The sequence below is a fragment of the Lucilia cuprina genome, chromosome 6 (genome assembly GCF_022045245.1).
Source record: "Lucilia cuprina isolate Lc7/37 chromosome 6, ASM2204524v1, whole genome shotgun sequence".
Taxonomy (NCBI): domain Eukaryota; kingdom Metazoa; phylum Arthropoda; class Insecta; order Diptera; family Calliphoridae; genus Lucilia; species Lucilia cuprina.
This window is the reverse complement of record NC_060954.1, coordinates 13,463,644-13,487,545: the sequence shown is the minus strand read 5'-3', so window position 1 is coordinate 13,487,545 and position 23,902 is coordinate 13,463,644. Positions and strand designations below refer to the sequence as shown.

General features: G+C 32.7%; 2 protein-coding genes across 2 annotated transcripts in view; both read right to left on the bottom strand.

Annotated features, from left to right (window-relative positions):
- Positions 1–1,374: 1,374 nt before the first annotated feature.
- On the bottom strand, positions 1,375–16,041 carry LOC111679917. Its single transcript, XM_023441522.2, has 2 exons — positions 15,844–16,041; positions 1,375–2,510 (listed from the first exon to the last, which is right to left on the bottom strand). The coding sequence occupies exons 1-2, from the start codon at positions 15,898–15,900 to the stop codon at positions 1,485–1,487; spliced, it is 1,083 nt and encodes a 360-aa protein (XP_023297290.2). The 5' UTR covers positions 15,901–16,041; the 3' UTR covers positions 1,375–1,484.
- Positions 16,042–21,794: 5,753 nt separating this feature from the next.
- LOC111679914 (putative elongator complex protein 4) overlaps positions 21,795–23,902 on the bottom strand; it is a 5,016-nt gene continuing 2,908 nt past the window's right edge. Inside the window, exons 3-4 of the mRNA XM_023441519.2 lie at positions 22,571–22,805; positions 21,795–22,447 (exon numbers count right to left, since the gene is read on the bottom strand). Coding sequence (XP_023297287.2) covers positions 22,350–22,447; positions 22,571–22,805 — 333 coding nt within the window. The 3' untranslated portion in view covers positions 21,795–22,349. The remainder of the gene's footprint in view (positions 22,448–22,570; positions 22,806–23,902) is intronic.

Sequence of the window (23,902 nt, the reverse complement as noted above, 5' to 3'; positions counted from 1 at the left end):
AGACTATAGACTAATCTATAGTCCAGACTATAGACTAATCTATAGTCCAGACTAAAGACAAATCTATAGTCCAGACTATAGACTAATCTATAGTCCAGACTATAGACTAATCTATAGACTAGACTTTAGACTATAGTTCTGACTATAGACTCTAGTCTAGAGTATAAACTGTGCAGAGTATAGAGTGTCCAGACTATAGGCTGTCCAGACTATAAACTATAGTTCAGACTATAGACAATAGTGCTAAATATAGACTATAGTCCAGTCTGTAAACTATAGTGCAGACTATAAACTATAGTCCGGAGAATAGACTATAGTCCAGAGTATAAACTATAATCCAGAGTATAAACTATAGTCCAGAGTATAGATTATAATCCAAACTATAAACTCTAGTCCAGACTATAGTCCAGACTATAGACTATATAGACTATAGTCCAGACTATAGACTATATAGACTATAGTCCAGACTATAGACTATAGTTCATACTATAGACTATAGTATAAACTATAGACTATAGTCCAGACTATAGACTATAGTCCAGACTATAGACTATTGTCCAGACTATAGACTATAGTCCAGACTATAGACTATAGTCCTGACTATAGACTATTGTTCAAACTATAGTCCAGACTATACACTATAGTCCAAACTATAGACTCTAGTCCAGACTATACACTATAGCCCAGACTAGACTCTAGTCCAGACCATAGACTCTAGTCTAGACTATAGACTCTAGTCATGACTATAGACTATATTTCTACTAATCTTTTTGATCGGAAATATATATGTATTTTTTATTTTTTAGAGGTGATCTTTCACGAGTCTGATTTAAAGATTTGACTAGCCAAAGTTGGAATCTGTATCGAGAATTCACCAAATTAAGAAACAGATATGTTTGCTTAAAGGAGCACTTAGCAGATATTTAGCCTTGACGATTTCTGAAGGTTGTTGCTGATGTCCAAAACAAACCAACTTCCAACCATATTCTTTTAAGGTAATATATATAACATATAAAATATTTTAATGTTTTGTTTATCAAATAACATCTGCAATATTAGAAAGTTTAAGAGAAACACTTATTGATCCGATATGGTTCACAAAACACACCCTTATCAATGTTTTCACACATCAGTAGAGTTCCAATCGTAGATAATATAAGTTATTAACCCCTTTGAAAAGTAAAAATTAACCCTTTACATTATTAGCGGATGCAAAGTTAAACATTTTTAAAATTTCGTTTAAATAATACATAGTTTACCTTAACTTGTTTTTCAAACCATTAAAACTACACCATTATTTCATATTTCTTTGGTTTCTTTTAATATATAAAATATGATTGTTTTCATTTAAAAACTATAAGAAAAGGCAACGTATAAAATTAATCTTAAAATTTTATAATAGAAATGCATAAAATAAATTTAAATTATTAAATAATAAAATACAAAAATACTATCATCAGTACATTATAAATAAACGTCAAATATTAAACTAAATAACTTCTTTGTGGTACACTATAATCACTGGATATCGGTTTGAAGGTCGTATTAAATCGTTGTTTATACAAATCTCTAGGTTGTATGTAAACTTCTTTAAAATCTTCCGAAATATCGCTAGGTACACCATGTATAGCACCTCTAGCCGTCTCCTCAACGGAACGCAATTCTACTTCGGGTTCGTAAATATTTTCCACTAACATTTGTCGTGATTTGGCTCTTTTACGCATTTCCATAAAATTTTCCACTTTTGCTTTTTTACTCGAAATTTTCGTACAGGCCAAAGTAATACTGAGTAAAACACAAAATTCCACAACCGCCAGTATTAAACTGGCCGCCAAGAAAATGGCGTATTGTTCACGATACCAATTATCCAAAAAGTTTAGGCAGGGCGTGGTAAAACGATATTGATTATAGTCTTTCTTCTCCAAAGATTGACACAGAGTTTCATTGGCCGGTTTAGGATCTAAATACGATTGTCTATCGGCTGGATTTTCTAAGATGCAGCATGTTAAAGGCACCACCCAATCACGTTGTCCATAACCCTGCAGCTTCCACATGGAGGTATCGTAGTTAATATCACTGTTCATAGCACAACAACCGAATTTCGCTTGAGCCAAGTCCATGGCTATGGTAAATTGTTCTCTGCCCGGCACTCCATAGTTGCCCTGTAAAGCTTTAACCATTTTAGTTTCATCCAAACTAATGCCCAAACAATGAGGCCATAATGTAATGGCCAAACAAACTACAGATTCGGCCAAGAGCAGAACCACTACTGTAAGGAAATAGAAGCTAAGGCAGCAGTAGGTGTTCAGACACGATGCCCAGAAACCCATCATGGCTGCTAAAACGGCTATTAAACCCGCCACCGCCAGACCCACTGAGATATAGTAAAATAATGGTTGTGGTAGATCATTGAGTTGTTCACTGGTGGCTGCTAACAATCGTGAGAGCAATATTCGTTTGGTATCACTGAACAGATAAAATCCGGATAAAAGTAATATCGTTCCACAGATCTGTAAGAAGAAAAATGGGGAGTTAAAAATCTTGAATGTTTAGGAATTCAATTGTGAACTTAAACTGAACTAAAATTATACTAAATCTCATAACTCGAGATTTAGTGGAAAACAGAAGTGATCACAAATTTTCATTCTTTAAGCCCTAGCTGCTCTAGTTTAGCCAGAAAATGGACTTTTATGTTTTCCCTCAAAAATCGGGTTTTAGTGGGAAATAGAAGTGATTACAGATTTTCATCCTTTAAGTCCTAGCCGCTCTGGTTTAGCCAGAAAATTGACTTTTATATTTTCACTCAAAAATCGAGTTTTGCTAGGAAATAAAAATGATCACAGATTTTCATCCTTTAAGCCTTAGCTGCTCTAGTTTAGCCAGAAAATGGACTTTTATGTTTTCATTCAGAGTTTTAGTGGGAAATAGAAATGATCACAAATTTTAATTCTTTAAGCCCTAGCTACTCTAGTTAAGCCAGAAAATGGACTTTTATGCTTTCACTCAGAAATTGAGTTTTAGTGGGAAATAGAAGTGATCACAGATTTCTATTATTTAAGCTCTAGCTCCTCCAGTTTAGCCAGAAAAAGCCCTAGTTCCTTTAGTTTAGCCAGAAAATGGACTTTTATGTTTTCACTCATAAATCGAGATTTAGTGGGAAATAAAAGTGTCCACAGATTTTCATCCTTTAAGCCCTAGCTCCTCTAGTTTAGCCAAAAAATGGACTTTTATGTTTTCACTCATAAATCGAGATTTAGTGGGAAATAGAAGTGATCACAGATTTTCATCCTTTAAGCCCTAGCCTTCTAGTTTAGCCAGAAAATGGACTTTTATGTTTTCACTCAAAAATCGAGTTTTAGTAGGAAATAGAAGTGATTACAAATTTTCATCCTTTAGGCCCTAGTACTTCTAGTTTAGCCTAGCACTTCTAGTTTATGTTTTCACATACAAAAAACGAGTTTTGGTAGGAAATAAAAGTGATCACAGATTTTCATCCTTTAAGCCCTAGCTGCTCTAGTTTAGCCAGAAAATGGACTTTTATGTTTTCACTCAAAAATCGAGTTTTGGTAGGAAATAAAAGTGATTACAGATTTTCATCCTTTAAGCCCTAGCACTTCTAGTTTAGCAAGAAAATGGACTTTTATGTTTTCACTCAGAAATCTAGTTTTAGTGGGAAATAGAAGTGATCACAGATTTTCATTATTTAAGTCCTAGCGGCTCTCGTTTAGCCAGAAAATGGACTTTTATGTTTTCACTCAGAAATCGAGTTTTAGTGAGAAATAGAAGTGATCACAAATTTTCATCCTTTAAGCTCTAGCTGCTCTAGTTTAGCCAGAAAATGGACTTTTATATTTTCACTGAAAAATCAAGTTTTAATGGGAAATAGAAGTGATCACAGATTTTCATCCTTTTTATGCCCTAGCTCTTTTAAATTAGCCAGAAAAAGGACTTTTATGTTTTCACTCAAAAATCAAGTTTTGGTAGGAAATAAAAATGATCACAGATTTTCTTCCTTTAGCCCCTAGCACTTCTAGTTTAGCCAGAAAATGGACTTTTATGTTTTCACTCAAAAATCGAGTTTTGGTAGGAAATAAAAGTGATCACATATTTTTCATTATTTAAGCCCTAGCTGCTCTAGTTTAGCCAGAAAATGAACTTTTGTGTTTTCACTCAAAAATCGATTTTTGGTAGGAAATAAAAATAATCACAGATTTTTATCCTTTAAGCTCTAGCTGCTCTAGTTTAGCCAGAAAATGGACTTTTATGTTTTCACTCATAAATCAAGATTTAGTGGGAAATAGAAGTGATCACAGATTTTCATCCTTTAAACCCTAGCACTTCTAGTTTAGCCAGAAAATGGATTTTTATATTTTCACTCAAAAATCGAGTTTTAGTTGACTTTTATATTTTCACTGAAAAATCAAGTTTTAATGGGAAATAGAAGTGATCACAGATTTTCATCCTTTAAGCTCTAGCTGCTCTAGTTTAGCCAGAAAATGGACTTTTATGTTTTTACTCAGAAATCGAGTTTTAGTGGGTAATAGGAGTGATCACAGATTTTCATCCTTTATGCCCTAGCTGCTCTAGTTTAGCCAGAAAATGGACTTTCATGTTTTCACTCAACAATTGAGTTTTAGTGGGAAATAGAAGTGATCACAGATTTCCATCCTTTAAGCCCTAGCACTTCTAGTTTAGCCAGAAAATGGAGTTTTATATTTTCACTTAAAAATCGAGTTTTAGTCGGAATTAGAAGTGATCACAGATTTTCATCCTTTAAGCTCTAGCTGCTCTAGTTTAGCCAGAAAATGGACTTTTATGTTTTCAGTCAAAAATCGAGATTTTTGAGGATGAAAGGATTTTCATCCTTTAAGTCCAGAAAATGGACTTTTATATTTTCACTCAAAAATCGAGTTTTAGTGGGAATTAGAAGTGATCACAGATTTTCATCCTTTAAGCTCTAGCTGCTCTAGTTTAGCCAGAAAATGGACTTTTATATTTTCACTCAAAAATAGAGTTTTAGTGGGAAATATAAGTGATCAAAGATTATCATTATTTAAGCCCTATCTGCTCTAGTTTAGCCAGAAAATGGACTTTTATGTTTTCACTCAAAAATCGAGTTTTTGTAGGAATAAAAGTGATCACAGATTTTCAGTATTTAAGCCCAAGGTGCTCTTTATGCCCTAGCTCTTTTAGTTTAGCCAGAAAAAGGACTTTTATGTTTTCACTCAAAAATCGAGTTTTAGTGGGAAATAAAAATGATCACAGATTTTCATCCTTTAAGCCCTAGCTGCTCTAGTTTAGCCAGAAAATGGACTTTAATGTTATCACTCAGAAATCGAGATTTAGTGGGAAATAGAAGTGATCACAGATTTTCATCCTTTAAGCCCTAGCTGCTCTAGTTTAGCCAGAAAATGGACTTTTATGTTTTCACTCAAAAATCGAGTTTTAGTGGGAAATAGAAGTGATCACAAATTTTCATCCTTTAAGCCCTAGCACTTCTAGTTTAGCCAGAAAATGGACTTTTATGTTTTCACTCAAAAATCGAGTTTTAGTGGGAAATAGAAGTGATCACAGATTTTCATCCTTTAAGCCCTAGCTGTTCTAGTTTAGCCAGAAATTGGACTTTTATGTTTTCACTCAAAAATCGAGTTTTGGTAGGAAATAAAAATGATCACAGATTTTCATCCTTTAAGAAAATTGACTTTTATGTTTTCACTCTAAAATCGAGTTTTTGTAGGAATAAAAGTGATCACAGATTTTCAGTATTTAAGCCCTAGCTGCTCTTTATGCCCTAGCTCTTTTAGTTTAGCCAGAAAAAGAACTTTTACGTTTTCACTCATAAATCGAGTTTTAGTAGGAAGTAAAAGTGATCACAGATTTTCATTATTTAAGCCCTAGCTCTTTTAGTTTAGCCAGAAAAAGAACTTTTAGGTTTTCACTCAAAAATCGAGATTTAGTAGGAAATAGAAGTGATCACAGATTTTCATCCTTTAAGCCCTAGCTGCTCTAGTTTAGCCAGAAATTGGACTTTTATGTTTTCACTCAAAAATCGAGTTTTGGTAGGAAATAAAAATGATCACAGATTTTCATCCTTTAAGCTCTAGCGGCTCTAGTTTAGCCAGAAAATGAACTTTTATGTTTTCACTCAGAAATCGAGTTTTAGTGGGAAATAGAAGTGATCACAGATTTTCATCCTTTAAGCCCTAGCTGCTCTAGTTTAGCCAGAAAATGGACTTTCATGTTTTCACTCAACAATCGAGATTTAGTGGGAAATAGAAGTGATCAGAGATTTTCATCCTTTAAGCTCTAGCTGCTCTAGTTTAGCCAGAAAATGGACTTTTATGTTTTCACTCAAAAATCGAGTTTTAGTGGGAAATAGAAGTGATCACAAATTTTCATCCTTTAAGCCCTAGCACTTCTAGTTTAGCCAGAAAATGGACTTTTATATTTTCACTGAAAAATCAAGGTTTAATGGGAAATAGGAGTGATCACAGATTTTCATCCTTTAAGCCCTAGCTGTTCTAGTTTAGCCAGAAAATGGACTTTTATGTTTTCACTCATAAATCGAGTTTTAGTGGGAATTAGAAATGATCACAGATTTTCAGCCTTTAAGCCCTAGCTGCTCTAGTTTAGCCAGAAAATGGACTTTTATGTTTTCACTCAGAAATCGTGTTTTAGTGGGAAATAGAAGTGATCACAGATTTTCATTATTTAAGCCCTAGCTGCTCTAGTTTAGCCAGAAAATGGACTTTTATATTTTCACTCAAAAATCGAGTTTTAATGAGAAATAGAAGTGATCACAAATTTTCATTCTTTAAGCCCTAGCACTTCTAGTTTAGCCAGAAAATTGACTTTTATATTTTCACTGAAAAATCAAGTTTTAATGGGAAATAGAAGTGATCACAGATTTTCATCCTTTAAAGCCCTAGCTGTTCTAGTTTTAGAGGAGCCAATTGGACTTTTATGTTTTCACTCAAAATCGAGTTTTGGTAGGAAATAAAAATGATCACAGATTTTCATCCTTTAAGCTCTAGCTGCTCTAGTTTAGCCAGAAAATGAACTTTTATGTTTTCACTCAGAAATCGAGTTTTAGTGGGAAATAGAAGTGATCACAGATTTTCATCCTTTAAGCCCTAGCTGCTCTAGTTTAGCCAGAAAATGGACTTTCATGTCTTCACTCAACAATCGAGATTTAGTGGGAAATAGAAGTGATCAGAGATTTTCATCCTTTAAGCTCTAGCTGCTCTAGTTTAGCCAGAAAATGGACTTTTATGTTTTCACTCAGAAATCGAGTTTTAGTGGGTAATAGAAGTGATCACAGATTTTCATTATTTAAGCCCTAGCTGCTCTAGTTTAGCCAGAAAATGGACTTTCATGTTTTCACTCAAAAATCGAGTTTTAGTGGGAAATAGAAGTGATCACAGATTTCCATCCTTTATGCCCTAGCTCTTTTAGTTTAGCCAGAAAATGGACTTTTATGTTTTCACTAAAAAATCGAGTTTTGGTAGGAAATAAAAATGATCACAGATTTTCATCCTTTAAGCCCTAGTTGCTCTAGTTTAGCCAGAAAATGGACATTTATATTTTTATGCCCTAGCACTTCTACTTTAGCCAGAAAATGGACCTTTATGTTTTCACTCAAAAATCGAGTTTTGGTAGGAAATAAAAGTGATCACAGATTTTCATCCTTTAAGCCCTAGCTGCTCTAGTTTAGCCAGAAAATAGACTTTTATATTTTCACTCAAAAATCGAGTTTTAGTGGGAATTAGAAGTGATCACAGATTTTCATCCTTTAAGCTCTAGCTGCTCTAGTTTAGCCAGAAAATGGACTTTTATGTTTTCACTCAGAAATCGAGTTTTAGTGGGAAATAGAAGTGATCACAAATTTTCATCCTTTAAGCCCTAGCACTTCTAGTTTAGCCAAAAAATTGACTTTTACATTTTCACTGAAAAATCAAGTTTTAATGGGAAATAGAAGTGATCACAGATTTTCATCCTTTAAGCCCTAGCTGCTCTAGTTTAGCCAGAAAATGGACTTTTATGTTTTCACTCATAAATCGAGATAAATCGAGTGGGAAATAGAAGTGATCACAGATTTTCATACTTTAAGCCCTAGCACTTCTACATTAGCCAGAAAATGGACTTTTATGTTTTCACTCAAAAATCGAGATTTAGTGGGGAATAGAAGTGATCACAGATTTTCATCCTTTAAGCCCTAGCTGCTCTAGTTTAGCCAGAAAATGGACTTTTATGTTTTCACTCAGAAATCGAGCTTTAGGTGGTAATAGAAGTGATCACAGATTTTCATCCTTTAAGCTCTAGCTGCTCTAGTTTAGCCAGAAAATGGACTTTTATGTTTTCACTCAGAAATCGAGTTTTAATGGGTAATAGAAGTGATCACAGATTTTCATCCTTTAAGCCCTAGCTGCTCTAGTTTAGCCAGAAAATGAACTTTTATATTTTCACTCAAGCCAGAAAATGAACTTTTATATTTTCACTCAAAAATCGAGTTTTAGTGGGAAATAGAAGTGATCACAAATTTTCATCCTTTAAGCCCTAGCTGCTCTAGTTTAGCCAGAAAATGGACTTTTATATTTTCACTCAAAAATCGAGTTTTAATGGGAAATAGAAGTGATCTCAGATTTTCATTCTTTAAGCCCTAGCTGCTCTAGTTTAGCCAGAAAATGAACTTTTATATTTTCACTCAAAAATCGAGTTTCAGTGGGAAATAGAAGTGATCACAAATTTTCATCCTTTAAGCCCTAGCTGCTCTAGTTTAGCCAGAATATGGACTTTTATATTTTCACTCAAAAATCGAGTTTTAATAGGAAATAGAAGTGATCACAGATTTTCATTCTTTAAGCCCTAGCTTAAAGAAAATAGACTTTTATGTTTTCACTCAAAAATCGAGTTTTAATAGGAATTAGAAGTAATGACAGATTTTCATCCTTTAAGCTCTAGCTGCTCTAGTTTAGCCAGAAAATGGACTTTTATGTTTTCACTCAGAAATCGAGTTTTAGTGGGAAATAGAAGTGATTACAGATTCTCATCCTTTAAGCTCTAGCTGCTCTAGTTTAGCCAGAAAATGGACTTTTATATTTTCACTCAAAAATCGAGTTTTAATTGGAAATATAAGTGATCACAGATTTTCATCCTTTAAGAAAATTGACTTTTATGTTTTCACTAAAAAATCGAGTTTTTGTATAAAATAAAAGTGATCACAGATTTCTAATATTTAAGCCCTAGCTGCTCTAGTTTAGCCAGAAAATGGACTTTTGTGTTTTCACTCAAAAATCTAGTTTTGGTAGGAAATAAAAATGATCACAGATTTTCATCCTTTAGGCTCTAGCTGCTCTAGTTTAGCCAGAAAATGAACTTTTATGTTTTCACTAATAAATCGAGATTTAGTGGGAAATAGAAGTGATCACAGATTTTCATCCTTTAAGCCCTAGCACTTCTAGTTTAGCCAGAAAATGGACATTATATTTTCACTCAAAAATCGAGTTTTAGTGGGAAATAGAAGTGATCACAGATTTCCATTCTTATGCCCTAGCTCTTTTAGTTTAGCCAGAAAAAGGACTTTAAGGTTTTCACTCAAAAATCAAGTTTTGGTAGGAAATAAAAGTGATCACAGATTTTCATCCTTTAAGCCCTAGCTCCTCTAGTTTAGCCAGAAAATGGACTTTTATGTTTTCACTCAGAAATCGAGTTTTAGTAGGAAATAGAAGTGATCACAGATTTACATCCTTTAATCCCTAGCTGCTCTAGTTTAGCCAGAAAATGGTCTTTTATGTTTTCACTCAAAAATCGAGTTTTGGTAGGAAATAAAAATGATCACAGATTTTCATCCTTTAAGCTCTAGCTGCTCTAGTTTAGCCAGAAAATGGACTTTTATGTTTTCACTCAGAAATCGAGTTTTAGTGGGAAATAGAAGTGATCACAGATTTTCATCCTTTAAGCTCTAGCTGCTCTAGTTTAGCCAGAAAATGGACTTTCATGTTTTCACTCAACAATCGAGATTTAGTGGGAAATAGAAGTGATCACAGATTTTCATCCTTTAAGCCCTAGCTGCTCTAGTTTAGCCAGAAAATGGACTTTTATGTTTTCACTCAGAAATCGAGTTTTAGTGGGAAATAGAATTTTAGTGGGAAATAGAAGTGATCACAAATTTTCATCCTTTAAGCCCTAGCACTTCTAGTTTAGCCAGAAAATTGACTTTTATATTTTCACTGAAAAATCAAGTTTTAATGGGAAATAGAAGTGATCACAGATTTTCATCCTTTAAGCCCTAGCTGCTCTAGTCTAGCCAGAAAATGGCTTGTATGTTTTCACTCATAAATCGAGATTTAGTGGAAAATAGAAGTGATCACAGATTTCCATTCCTTTATGCCCTAACACTTCTAGTTTAGCCAGAAAATGGACCTTTATGTTTTTACTCAAAAATCGAGTTTTTTTAGTGGGAATTAGAAGTAATCACAGATTTTCATCCTTTAAGCTCTAGCTGCTCTAGTTTAGCCAGAAAATGGACTTTTATGTTTTCACTCAAAAATCGAGATTTAATGGGAAATAGAAGTGATCACAGATTTTCATTCTTTAAGCCCTAGCACTTCTAGTTTAGCCAGAAAATGGACTTTTATATTTTCACTAAAAAATAGAGTTTTAGTGGGAAATATAAGTGATCACAGATTATCATTATTTAAGCTGCTCTAGTTTAGCCAGAAAATGGACTTTTATGTTTTCACTCTAAAATCGAGTTTTTGTAGGAATAAAAGTGATCACAGATTTTCAGTATTTAAGCCCTAGCTGCTCTTTATGCCCTAGCTCTTTTAGTTTAGCCAGAAAAAGAACTTTTACGTTTTCACTCATAAATCGAGTTTTAGTAGGAAGTAAAAGTGATCACAGATTTTCATCCTTTAAGCCCTAGCTCCTCTAGTTTAGCCAGAAAATGGACTTTTATGTTTTCACTCATAAATCGAGTTTTGGTAGGAAATAGAAGTAATCACAGATTTTCATCCTTTAAGCCCTGGCTGCTCTAGTTTAGCCAGAAAATGGACTTTTATGTTTTCACTCATAAATCGAGATTTAGTGGGAAATAGAAGTGATCACAGATTTTCATCCTTTAAGCCCTAGCACTTCTAGTTTAGCCATAAAATGGACTTTTATGTTTTCACTCAAAAATTAAGTTTTAATGGGAAATAAAAGTGATCACAGATTTTTATGCTTTAAGCGCCTCTAGTATAGCCAGAAAATGAACTTGTTAAGTTTCATTCTAAAGTCGAGTTTTATTAGTAAATAAAAGTGATCCGATTTCTGTGGGCTTTTTATATTATTCGAAAGAAGTCTGGAAATGATTTAATCTTGATTATTTTTATACTTCAAGGTTTGTGATTAAAAAACCACCCAAAGACCACAAAGTATTTAAAAATATATTCATTTAAAATATTGAAAATAAACTTGAAAATATTTAACCAAACATCAATCAACACTTCAACTATGTAAAATCTAATTTATTTTTTGTGGACTTGTAAAGCTTCTTTCATATACAAATAGTCTGAGTAAGTGAGTGAGTGAGTGAGTGAGTGACTGACTAACTCACGCTATAGCTGGCGTTCGTTGTACATAGAAAGTGAAACAATTATTACACACTCATCAAAAAACATTATCATCAGCAGCAGCAACATGTGTATATACAAACAAACATACATATGTATGTATCATAATACCGACAATAATAAATAATAAAAAAACAAAACTAAACTTCTAAATAACAAAAGAGCGTGTGGCAAACGTTGAGGTTGATTCATTGTAAAATATTAAATAAAAATAATAAAAAAAAATTAAAAAAAAATGAAACTGATCAGCAGAGCATAAATAAATGTAAAATACATTTGTATTTGATATGTAAATGTAAACAAAAACAACAAACGTATATAGTAATTTCAAAAAGGATAGATTTCTCTTATTTGAAGAAGATAGATTTCTCCAAAATTTTCTCTATAAAGCAAATAAAAACACTTTAACGCTCTCAAAATAACAAAATCTGATCGACAGGGTTTAATACCTAAGAGTAATCCATGATCAGAAACTTAAATGGGAAAATACAATAAAGATCGTAAGGAATAATGTATATCGATATTATTTGTTACAAAAGAGAAATATAGGCTTGACATAGAATCTTAGACCAGCTATAACCAAGCTTACACTAAATCTGCCAGATTTCAGAATCTGTTACGTGGTTAGCTCTAAACTGGCATATAAAACGGGTCTGGAGATTCACATTAAAAATCCGAAAATTGTGATATACCCTCATCACATCACTAGCTCTTAGGCTGAGAATAAGAGTGCAGAATGATAAGTCATATCAGAGAAAAGGCCGAAGTTATAGTCGGACGAGGCCGATCATATAATACTCTACACCTGTATACGAATAAAATGTGATTTAGTTTTCATAATAAAGCATTTAAGTTGAATTGTACCTTGGCTCAGATATCCTAAAGCCATTTACTGTTTAATAAAACTTTGGATATTTAAGTAAAATTTTGATGGGGACTTTTTAGATGGGCTAAGGCCAAATGAGGCCCTATAATTGTAAAGTTCATCGGGGTCGTCAAGACTAGTATAGAACTTGGTTTTGCAGCTTTTTGTCGAGATACGAGTATATTAAACATAATTATGGACTTAAAAGCCCTATTTGACGGGTTCAGTTCTATGGGGCCTAGGTGAAATAATACACTGATGTTAACTACCATAAATGATTATGTGCCAAATTTCTTTGAATTATCTCTAAAATTTCGACCTGTAGTCTAATTACAAGGTTAACAAGCTCTATTCAGGGGTTCAGTTGTATGGGGGCTAAGTGAAATAATGGACCGACGTTAATTATTTTCAATAGCCTTCGTCTACGGTATAATAGAAGATCACATACCAAATTTCATTGAATTATCTCCAAAATTTGACCTGTAGTTTGATTACAATGTTTACAAGCCCTATTCGGGGGTACAGTTATATGAGGGCTAGGTGAAATAATGGACCGATCTTAACCATTTTCAATAGGGTTCGTCAATACAAGATCATGTACCAAATTTCTTTTAATTATCTTCAAAATTGCGGCCTGTAGTTGGATTACAAGGTTTACATGGACGGATAGACGGACGGATAAAGAGACAGACAGACGGACGGACATTGAAAATGATTCTGAGCCGATTGGTATACTTTAAGGTGGGCATAGGACAAATATTATCGTGCGTTACAAACATCAGCTTAAACCCAATATACCCTCCCCACTAAAGTAGTGTAGGGTATAAAAATCGGTAGAAAAGTACTGAATCGATACAATTCGTAGTGAGCTTACAACGTTTGTTAACATTTAGACAACGGATGTGTATAGGATTTAGATTTTGGACAAAGTATATCGATATTAGGCGCTATAAAGGAGAAATAAAGGATTGATATGGGATCTAAGACCAGCTATAAAGTGTCACTCACTCTGTTCTTATCTTTAGACAATCTCAACACTAGCTCTTAGGATATAAAAAGGAATGCAAAACTATATCGTGCTGTAACCCTAACGAGTAGAGAAGGTGAAAGGTCAAAAGTAGAACGTATTCTTAGTCGACACACAGATTTATAGACCAACACAGAGGGAAAAAAGCGGTAGAAAAGTACCGAAATTGATACAATCCGTTGTCAATAGTAAGCTTACAACGTTTGTTAACATTTAGACAACGGATGTGTATAGAATTTAGATTTCGACAAAGTAGGATTGAAATGGGATCTTAGACTAGATATGAGACATTCAGGTATCACTCATAGCCAATCTGTTCCGTTGACAATACTGAAGCTCAGTATTGTTTTGTTAACATTTGCACAACGGATGTGTTTAAAATGTGTAGGTTAGGTTATGCAGAATTTAGACTACAACGAGCATTGCTTTACTTGGATCCAATTTGATCCCTTTATAATGTCTGAAGAAAAAATGAGAAGCGTAAAGAGAAAAATTCGTGTCGAATAGGTTTTCGAAATTAGATTCAAATATCTTTGAAGGAATGTTATTCTTCGAGGGACAGTGCTTGAAAAACTCAGTTTCTAAATACTAGACGATAAGAACTACTGCCCAAACTTAAATATGGGTCCAAAGCCGGTACCAATTGTTAAGATAGGAAATTAGTTTGAAAGATTGATGTACATTACATTAAATCCAAGGAAATACACCTAAGACACCATTGAGTAATTGAATCCATGCCTTCTGGTCGAATAAACTAACTATTTACTAACCTATCGAATGTAAAATGGCTGTCGAAATTAGATTCAAATATCATTGAAATGGTATTATTTCCTGAGCTATAGCGCTTGGAAAATTTTATGGAACTACATTCGAAAACTCAGTTTCTAAATACTAGACGATAAAAACTACTACTGCCCAAACTTAAATATGTTTCAATGTTATTGTTATGTGTTTAGGTGAAACTTAAAAGTCTCTTTTCGCGTATCGGTGCTGGTAGCTGTACCAGAATGATTCTAACAGGTACAAAACGAAAAGAAGATTTTCGCTGATATCGAATTTCAACAGGATGGTGGCGTAACAAGTAATACAGAGACCACTACCATCGATTAGTTAACTTTACACGGCTACGAAGGGCAAAGAAGATAACATTGATCCGATCGATATGTAATTTTAACTGGACGATGTAACAAGTAATTTAGAGACAACTAACATCGATTAGTTGACTTTACACGTCTCGCTGCTACAGCTGCATTAATGAACCAAATGGGTATGAAGGGCAAAGGACTCCTGTCCAAGGTAATATAGAGAACATCGACCATCGATTAGTTGAAATCAAATTTTGATAATAACTTGAATTTCTCTAGATACGGACTCGTCAATTTGTCTTCAAGGTAGTTGTGACAGGTCGACTATAGTTGATAGAATAAAACTTTTGATTGATACAGCTGTCACTTAGGGCGGGTTTTTCTGATAAAGATAATCTTCTTTCTTTGATTAAACCTAGTTTAATATATGTTTTGTGTTTTTCAGTAATCAGTAAAGTTACCTATTATTCTTGGGTTTTAATTAGGATGGCGGTGCATTAAGCACTCATAATGCCCGGTTATCACACGTTGGTACAGAGAAACCCCTACCAAACGACCTATACCTTCATATTGGAAGTTGGAGCATCCGGACTTAATTTCATCAAAAGTATTAATGGTCTCCACTAGTATTATATTTGAGTTTAAATGGTCTCCACCAGGTTATATCGTGAGTATTTTATGGTCTCCACCAGTTAAAAACATAACCTCACTTTGAGGTAAAGCGAAAGCACGCGTTTATAACTTAGAACAGTTATACGAAGTAGTGCATTATATTAGTGCGGGGTGAGGAGTAATTCTATCGAAAGCCCAACAGCAAGCATAAGTCTGACCGTCCTTAACAAATAAAAACGATGAGGCGAGAGTTGTTCCCCAACTCAGAGTTGAATTACAACTGATATTTTATTTTACAAAAGTTATGTTAACAAAAAACAGCTGTTTATTGTTTATATTTTTGACTGAAAAGTTGGCAATACAGATCCATAACTGCAAAACACCATGTTCGGTTAAAGTCCGCATAAATCTGTTATCACTTAAATTTAACAGCAAGTAAAGCCTAGTTTAACTGTGTAGTAAGAATCCCGCCCTAAGACACATGCTGTTCCGAAGCCAAGTTACAAATAACTCTTTTTGTATATTCGATGATTAATGTTTCATTGAATCATATAATTAACAATAAAAATAATGTTTTTTTTTTCTTGTAAATAAAATGACCAGCATTTAAATTTGTATTATCAAAAAGAATTCTAAACTTACCAAAAATAGGAAATTACAACAGTTGAGCAAAAGTTTATGATTACAAAATCGAGCCATAATGGGTACACGATTAATTTACAACAAAATTTTTAAATTTTAAAGCCAAAGTTTATAATTTAAGTAAAATTTTAAAAACTTCTTTATTTTTAATACTTTTTATTCACATTTTTTTAAACAGATTAAATTTCTTTTATTATTTCTATTTTATTTTCTTATAAATTTACTTATTTTCTGATAATATTTCTTTAGATTTTCTTTTTGTATCTATCTTTATATGAACTGTAATTTTCTTATTTTTTTATCAATTAGTAGTATTTATTTTTTCTATATGGTTTATCGTTTCGTTTAGCTTCATAACCGTTACATTTTATAACGTAATGTTTAGCGTATGGTTTAACTATTACAACTAAATGAGCAACATTTTGTGGCAACACTATAGAGTTCAATGCCTATAACGATGATGATCCATTTGTTATTTTATTTATTAATAAAAACTGGTTCTCCCTTCTCTTCTCAACAACAGGGATGGAAAATTCTGTATAATTGTACTTTTTTACAACAAAAACTAAGCAGTACGCGATATGTTCAAAGACTATACAATAAACTTGTCCATGTAGTTCATAATAAATAGATTAGTCGTTAGACTAGTCCTTAGACTACAAACAAATCCCTAGTCTATTCTGTTAACTAGTTTCTATTTTAGTCTATGGATTAGTGTATGAACTAATCTACAGAATAGTCTGTGGAATAGTCTCTGGTTTATTCAAGTCTACAGACAATGGATTAGTCTATTAACTAGTTCCTAGACTAAGCAGTATATAAAACCATAGACTAGAGAGTTGTCTATAGAATAGACGAAAGACTAGTCCACAGAATAATCCATGATTAGTCCGTAGATTAGTCCATACTCTAATCCGTAGTCTAGGCTAGAGAATAGAAACTAGTTCATAGAGTTGTCTAGAGACTTGTCTAAAGACTAGTCTATAGAATATACTAAAGACTAGATTAGACTAGTCCTACAATAAGTCCACAGATTAGATTATTAGATTATTAGCACATAAACTAGTTAATGGACTAGTAGATAGACTACTCAGTAGCCTAGTCAATAGACTATTCCATAGACTAGTCAATGGACTAGCGTAGTCAATAGAATAGTCATATTGCTTAGACTATTTAAAAGACTATTATATAGACTAGTCTAGCCTATAGTCTCTTCTTTGGACTAGTCTCTAGTCTATGTCTCTGGTCTCTGGTTACTGTATGAATGAGTTAAAGATAAGTCCACAGACTAGTATAAAGATAAGTCCACAGACTAGTACTAGAGACTTGGCTATAGACTAGTCCATAGACTAGAATAGAGACTAGTCCATAGACTAGAATAGAGACTAGTCTATAAATAGTGTATAGTGTATATATAGACTTTTGACTAGTCTAGGGACTAGACTATACTAGTATAGACTAGACCATACACTAGTCCATAGTCTAGACCATACACTAGTCGATAGTCTAGACCATAGACTAGTCCATAGTCTAGACCATAGACTAGTCCATAGAGTGACTAGAGACTTGTGTATTGTCTAGTCCATGGACTAATCAATAGACTATCTATGGACTAGTCTTGTCGATTCTATGGACTTGCGTCCAGTCTATTCGATTCTATGGACTTGCGTCTAGTCTATGGACTAGTGCCTAGACTATGGACTAGTCTATAGACAAGTCTCTGGTTGAGTGTATTTAGATAAGTCCACAGACTAGTCCATCTATTGGCTAGTTTGTGGATTATAGACTATTCCATAGACTAAATCATAGACTAGTTCATAGACATGACCATAGACTAGTCCATAACTAATCAATAGACTAGACCATAGAATAGTCCATAGACTAATTTGTAGACTTAACAATAGACTAGTCCATAGAGTGACTTTAGACTTTGTCTATAGACTAGTCCATAGATTAGACAAAGTCTTGCCTATATGCTAGATCATAGACTAGTTAATAGCAATAGACTAGTCCATAGCCTGTTTCAAAATTACCAATTTTCCATGTCTGCTAAAAACCAAAACTAAATAATAGGTGTTCTCCTCAACTACTTATCACTCTCAATTCATAAACTCTTTCTCTCTCTCTCTCTGGCTCTCTCACCCACATAAACAATTATGTTTTCTATTTGAGTATAAATAAACGGGTATTGAGCGGGAGGAAACTGATATAAAGTTAGGGCTCATTTTTATGTGTGTAACCAAATGGAACCTTAATGGTAAACAATAACAAAAGTCAAGAAAATATAAACAAACATATCGTCAATAAACAAAAAAACTACAGACTATAGTAGTTCTCACATATATACGTATATGTTGTTGTTGTTTCTAATTGTGATAAAGTGTTTATGGAGAACATGATTAACCTGCGAACAAGTATTTAAAAGAAAATAAAATATATATTTTTACGAACGTGTGGCAAACAGTTTTAATCAAAACAATCGGAAAATCGTTGATAATTACATACATATGAATAGAGGGAATGGCATGGAGCAAAGTGGGTTAATATGTATGTATATGTAAGTGGTGTAGCTTAAAAAAAGGGGACAGTTTTTAGGCCATGTACGATTTAAATACTCTAGCGTATAGGAAGATACTTTGTTGGGAAGAAAGTGTTTAAGTGCGAGGAAGTTTAGAACCGAGTCTGTAGGTCCAAATGTTTTAATAAGCCTTCAGATATCAACGAGATTAGGACTAAGAGTCTCCTGCCACGGGTTTAGAGGTACAACTATTTTAATTTTCTGATCAGATCTGAATTCAGATCTGAACGATAGTTGGACTGAAAGTCTTCTCGGAATGAATAAGTAAGAGGGATTTGGGGCCTGTAGCTGTAGTTATTTAGTTAGTTATCAGCAAAATTTCTCACTACCTCCCCTTAATGAAAATATTCCCTTCCGTCTTCATATTTGCCTTCTAACTTTGACCTTTAAAAGACCTTTGAAGAGAGCTCGTTTTATAAATTTAATAAAAAATTTTATTTGAATTAAAATTAAATAAACGAACAAATAAAATCGTTTTGCTCTAAATTCCATGATTCATGAGGTGCTTTTTGTTTAATTTGAATTAATTTTTGTTGTTGTTGTTCGCCTACAATTCAACATTTGAATGAAATGTTCGCCGCCTAAGCGTAACGATCTGACTTTTCTGATGAGATGATACCGAAGCCATTGCTCCAAACAACAATCATTGGGGTCAAACATTGGCAGCAGCGGTCTTTTGTTACAATTAAAGTACACAAAAGTACTTGCAACAAACTGAAATTAAGCACAAAACGAAAACGACATACTAACAAACCAATACAATAATAGATCATTGTAACGGGAGAGAGAACGAATGCATGTGCACGATTATCGTATCAAAAAAAGTATGTATTCGGAAGTAGAATTACATTTACACAATTATTAAAATGTTCTTTTCGTATAATTTTCATTTTTATTTATTTATTTATTTATTTGCTATTGGACATATTTTGTTATTGTTGGAGTCGTTATTTGTACATTAAGCCGATGCACCCACACTTCATGTGTCATGGTGTCAAACGTCAGTGTTCATACATAATGACGACTCATTTTGGAAATTAAAACTGTTCTTAGGAAATACATAAATACCGTTGTTGTGTTGTGCTGTGTCGGAGAGACGTTGAACATGTTTATGTATTCTGAGTTCATGTCTAGTCATTACTTAATTTAAAAGTGAATTTTGCCATTTATGGATTTGAAGGAAATTATACTTCTTAAGTTGGTTTTGAGTTTTAGCTCATAGGAAAGTATTTCCCATGATGTGGTAAACTCTTTTAATAGTCAGAACTATAGCCTGGAACAGTTTTGTCTAGTGACAGTTAACATCTTGTTTAGTTCTAGTGACAGTTAACATCTTGTTCAATTTTAGTTCATCTTTTTGTTCTAGCTCCGCATTATTTCAGTTCTATGTCAGTTCTGCCCCAGTTCTAGTTTAGTACTACTTCAGTTCAAGTTCAGTTCTAATTTAGTTCTAGCTCAGTTCTAATTCAGTTCAAGTTCATTTCAGCTCAGTTCCAGTTTTGTTTTTAATCACTTCTAGTTCTTCTAGTTCTGTTTCCTTCGATAGGTTAGTGTTTTAGTCTGGTAGACCGGCTGTGTTGGGTTCAGTTTTAATTCAGTTAAAGTTAATTTTCAGCTTAGTTTTACTTCTGTTATTGTTCACTTCTAGTTTACTTCCAATTCAGATTAAATTCAGTTCTTGTTCAGTTTTAATTCAGTTCTATTTCACTTTTGGTTCAATTCTAGTTCACTTCTAATTCAGTTCCAGTTCAGTTCTGGATCAGTTCTAGTTTAGTTCTAGCTCAGTTCTAGTTAGGTTGTAGTTTAGTTCTAGTTCATTATTAGTTCAGTTCTAGTTTAACTCTGATTCAATGCTAGTTCAGTTATGGTTCAGTTCTAATTCGATTCTTGTTCAGTTCTACTTAAGTTTTAGTTCAGTTCCAGTTCTAGTTAAGTTCTAGTTCAATTCTAGTTCAGTTATAGTTCAATTTTATTTCGATTCTTGTTCAGTTCTAGTTCAGTTTTGGTTCATTTCTGCTTCAGTCCAGTTCTAATTCGGTTCTTGTTCAGTTCTAATTCAAATTCAGTTCAGTTCTAAGTCAGTTATGTTCGGTTCTAGTTCTGTTCTGCCTAAGTTCTAGTTTAGTTCTTGTTCACTTCTAGTTCATTTTAAATTCAGTTCTAGTTCAGTTCCAGTTCAATTCTGCTTTTGCTCTTGGTTAGTTCTAATTCGGTTATTGTTCAATCCTAGTTCAATTCTGGTTCAGTTCTAGTTCAGTTACTGTTTAGTTTTAGTTCAGTAATGGTTCAGTTCTAGTTCAATTCTAGGTCAGTTCTAGTTTAGTTATAATTCAGTTCTAGTTCAATTCTACTTTTGCTCTTGGTCAGTTGTAATTTGGTTCTTATTCAATCCAAGTTCACTTCTAGTTCAGTTCTAGTTCAATTCTAGTTCAGTTGTAGTTCAGTTATTGTTTAGTTGTAGTTCAGTTATGGTTCAGTTCTAATTCGATTATTTTTCAGTTCTAGTACATTTCTGCGTTAGTTCAGTTCTAATTCGATTCTTGTTTAGTTCTAGTTCAGTTCTGGTTTAGTTCTAGTTCACTTTTGGTTCAGTTTGTAGTTCAATTCTAGTTTAGTTACAATTTAGTTTAGTTCTAGTTCAATTCTAGTTAGGTTCTGCTTAAGTGCTAGTGCAGTTTTTGTTCAGTTCTAGTTCAGTTCTATTCTAGTGCTAGTTGAGTTCTTGTTTCGTTCTAGTTCAGTAATGCTTCAGTTTTAATTCGATTCTTGTTTAGTTCTAGTTTAATTCTAGTTCAGTTCTATTTCACTTCTGGTTCTGTTCTAGTTCAATTCTAGTACAGTTCTAATTCAGTTCAAGTTAATTTCTAGTTATAATTCAGTTCTAGTTCAGTTCTAAATCAGTTGTAATTCACTTAATGACTATATTCTAGTTAATAATCTGGACTATAGTCGTATCTATAGTCTGAAATATAGAATAGTTTAAAGTCTGGTTTATTTAGGTCTATTGTCTAGTCTGTTGTATAATTGTATATTGTATACTTCTGAATAACATATATTCACTGAAATGTTTTTAGAAAGTCGTAAACAACAAATGAATGAACCCATAATATTAAAATTACTTTAGGGGTGGAATAACCTGCATTAATTTCAACTAATAATACACTAAATTAGAGTTGTTAATACATTTTATATTGTTTATGGTCAGGTTTTTCTAACAATTTTCATAATGACCATAAACTAAATAGAAAAAACAAAAACTAGCAAATTAAACACTTTAAATTTTTCAACCATAACCGTTTGTTTGCGCTTAAAAAAAAAATTCCAACATTTTATATTAGTTAACTACATGTTTTGGCTTAAAGAAGAGCTACAATTTTTTTTTCTAATTTGTACAAATATTTTATTTTGTTTATTTATTTTTAATTCTTTTTGATAGTATGAACACACTTTATAATATACACATACAATAAAAATTTTGTTTGATATTGTTTTTTGCATAACTAAACATTTTAACGTTTTTTTTTGTTTGTTTATAATTTTTATTTAAATTGGTGGCCCTAAAATCGTAATACAAATATAATCGCTAAAGAAAAAAAAAATATAAATATAAAATTAAAAAAAATAAGAAATATTAGAATTTATTTTTAAAAAATGTTTATTCTAAATTGTAGTTAGATGTTTATTGTTGTTATTGCCTTCTTTAGTTTCATTTGTAGAATTGAGTTAAATTAAATTGTATTAAGATTGTTTGTTAAGGACGATTTATTTAAATGAGTTTTACTTTTCTTTATAGTTTCAATTATTTTGTATTTTATAAAAAAATATTATTGAATAATGTCTATTGTTATTAGCTGTTAACTGTTTCTGGTTTGTTTGAGTTAATTAAACTATGTTTTTTTTTAACTTGTACTTTTGTTGTTGTTGTTGTTCAAAAATCTAATGAAACATTTGGATTTGGACTTATATTACTGCCACAACTAAGTGTTGGTTTTACATCTTCTTTAGCAGCTGAATCATCTTGTAATTCTAGTGAGAAAATTTAAATAAAAAAAAAACAAATTATTTCAATTAATTTATATGCTTATTTGTATGTACGTATTTGTAGTTTATTGTGTCGTGAGTTGCATTTATAGAACGTCTACTACTTACCCGGTGGCAAATGTAATTTTTCAATAACAAACTTTTTGCGTTTTAGTTTAAATGCCAAATCAGTTGTTTCCGGCATGTAGGCACTTAGTGTATTAATGGCTGCAATTTTACGCAATTGAAATAGACCATTGTATTCTTTGAAAGCGGGATTTGTTTCTTTATCCGAGCCGGCAAATGATTCCAATTCAATGGCATAATCGACTAAATTGCGTATTTTCGAAACCAAGGTATCATCCTAGTTATGAATAGAAAAAAAAACAAAAGAAGTTAGTTCAATGCTAATTCCCGTCGAGTTCCTGTTTTGTTTAAGTTAACTTCTTGTTCAGTTTTATTTTAGTTCTCTTTCAGTTTTAGCTTAGATCTAGTTCAGTTCAAAATCAGTTTTAGTTCACATCTTGTTTAGTTCTCGTTCAGTTATATTTTAGTTCTAGCTTAATTCTAGTTCAGTTCTAATCCAGTTCTAGTTTAAATCCTGTTCCGTTCTAGCTTAGTTCTAGTTCAGTTCCAGTTTAGTTTTAGTTCATTTCTAGTTCAGTTCTAGTTCATTTCTAGTTCAGTTCTAGTTCAGTTCTAGTTTATTTCTAGTTCATTTCTAGTTCAGTTCTAGTTCAATTCTAGTTCACTTCTAGTTCAGTTCTAATTCAGTTCTAGTTCAGTTGTAGTTCAGTTCTAGTTCAGTTCTAGTACAGTTATAGTTCAGTTCTAGTTTAGTTCTAGTTCAGTTCTAGTTCAGTTCTAATTCAGTTCTAGTTCAGTTCTAGTTTAGTTCTAGTTCAGTTCTATTTCAATTCTGGTTCAGTTCTAGTTCAGTTCTAGTTCAGTTCTAGTTCAGTTCTAGTTCAGTTCTAGTTCTAGTTCTAGTTCTAGTTCAGTTCTAGTTCAGTTCTAGTTCAGTTCTAGTTCAGTTCTAGTTCAGTTCTAGTTCAGTTCTGGTTCAGTTCTAGTTCAGTTCTAGTTCAGTTCTAGTTCAGTTCTAGTTCAGTTCTAGTTCAGTTCTAGTTCAGTTCTAGTTCAGTTCTAGTTCAGTTCTAGTTCAGTTCTAGTTCAGTTCTAGTTCAGTTCTAGTTCAGTTCTAGTTCAGTTCTAGTTCAGTTCTAGTTCAGTTCTAGTTCAGTTCTAGTTCAGTTCTAGTTCAGTTCTAGTTCTAGTTCAGTTCTAGTTCTAGTTCAGTTCTAGTTCAGTTCTAATTCAGTTCTAGTTCAGTTGTAGTTCAGTTCTAGTTCAAGTTATAGTTCAGTTCTAGTTCAGTTCTAGTTCAGTTCTAGTTCAGTTCTAGTTCAGTACTAGTTCAGTTCTAGTTCAGTTCTAGTTCAGTTCTAGTTCAGTTCTAGT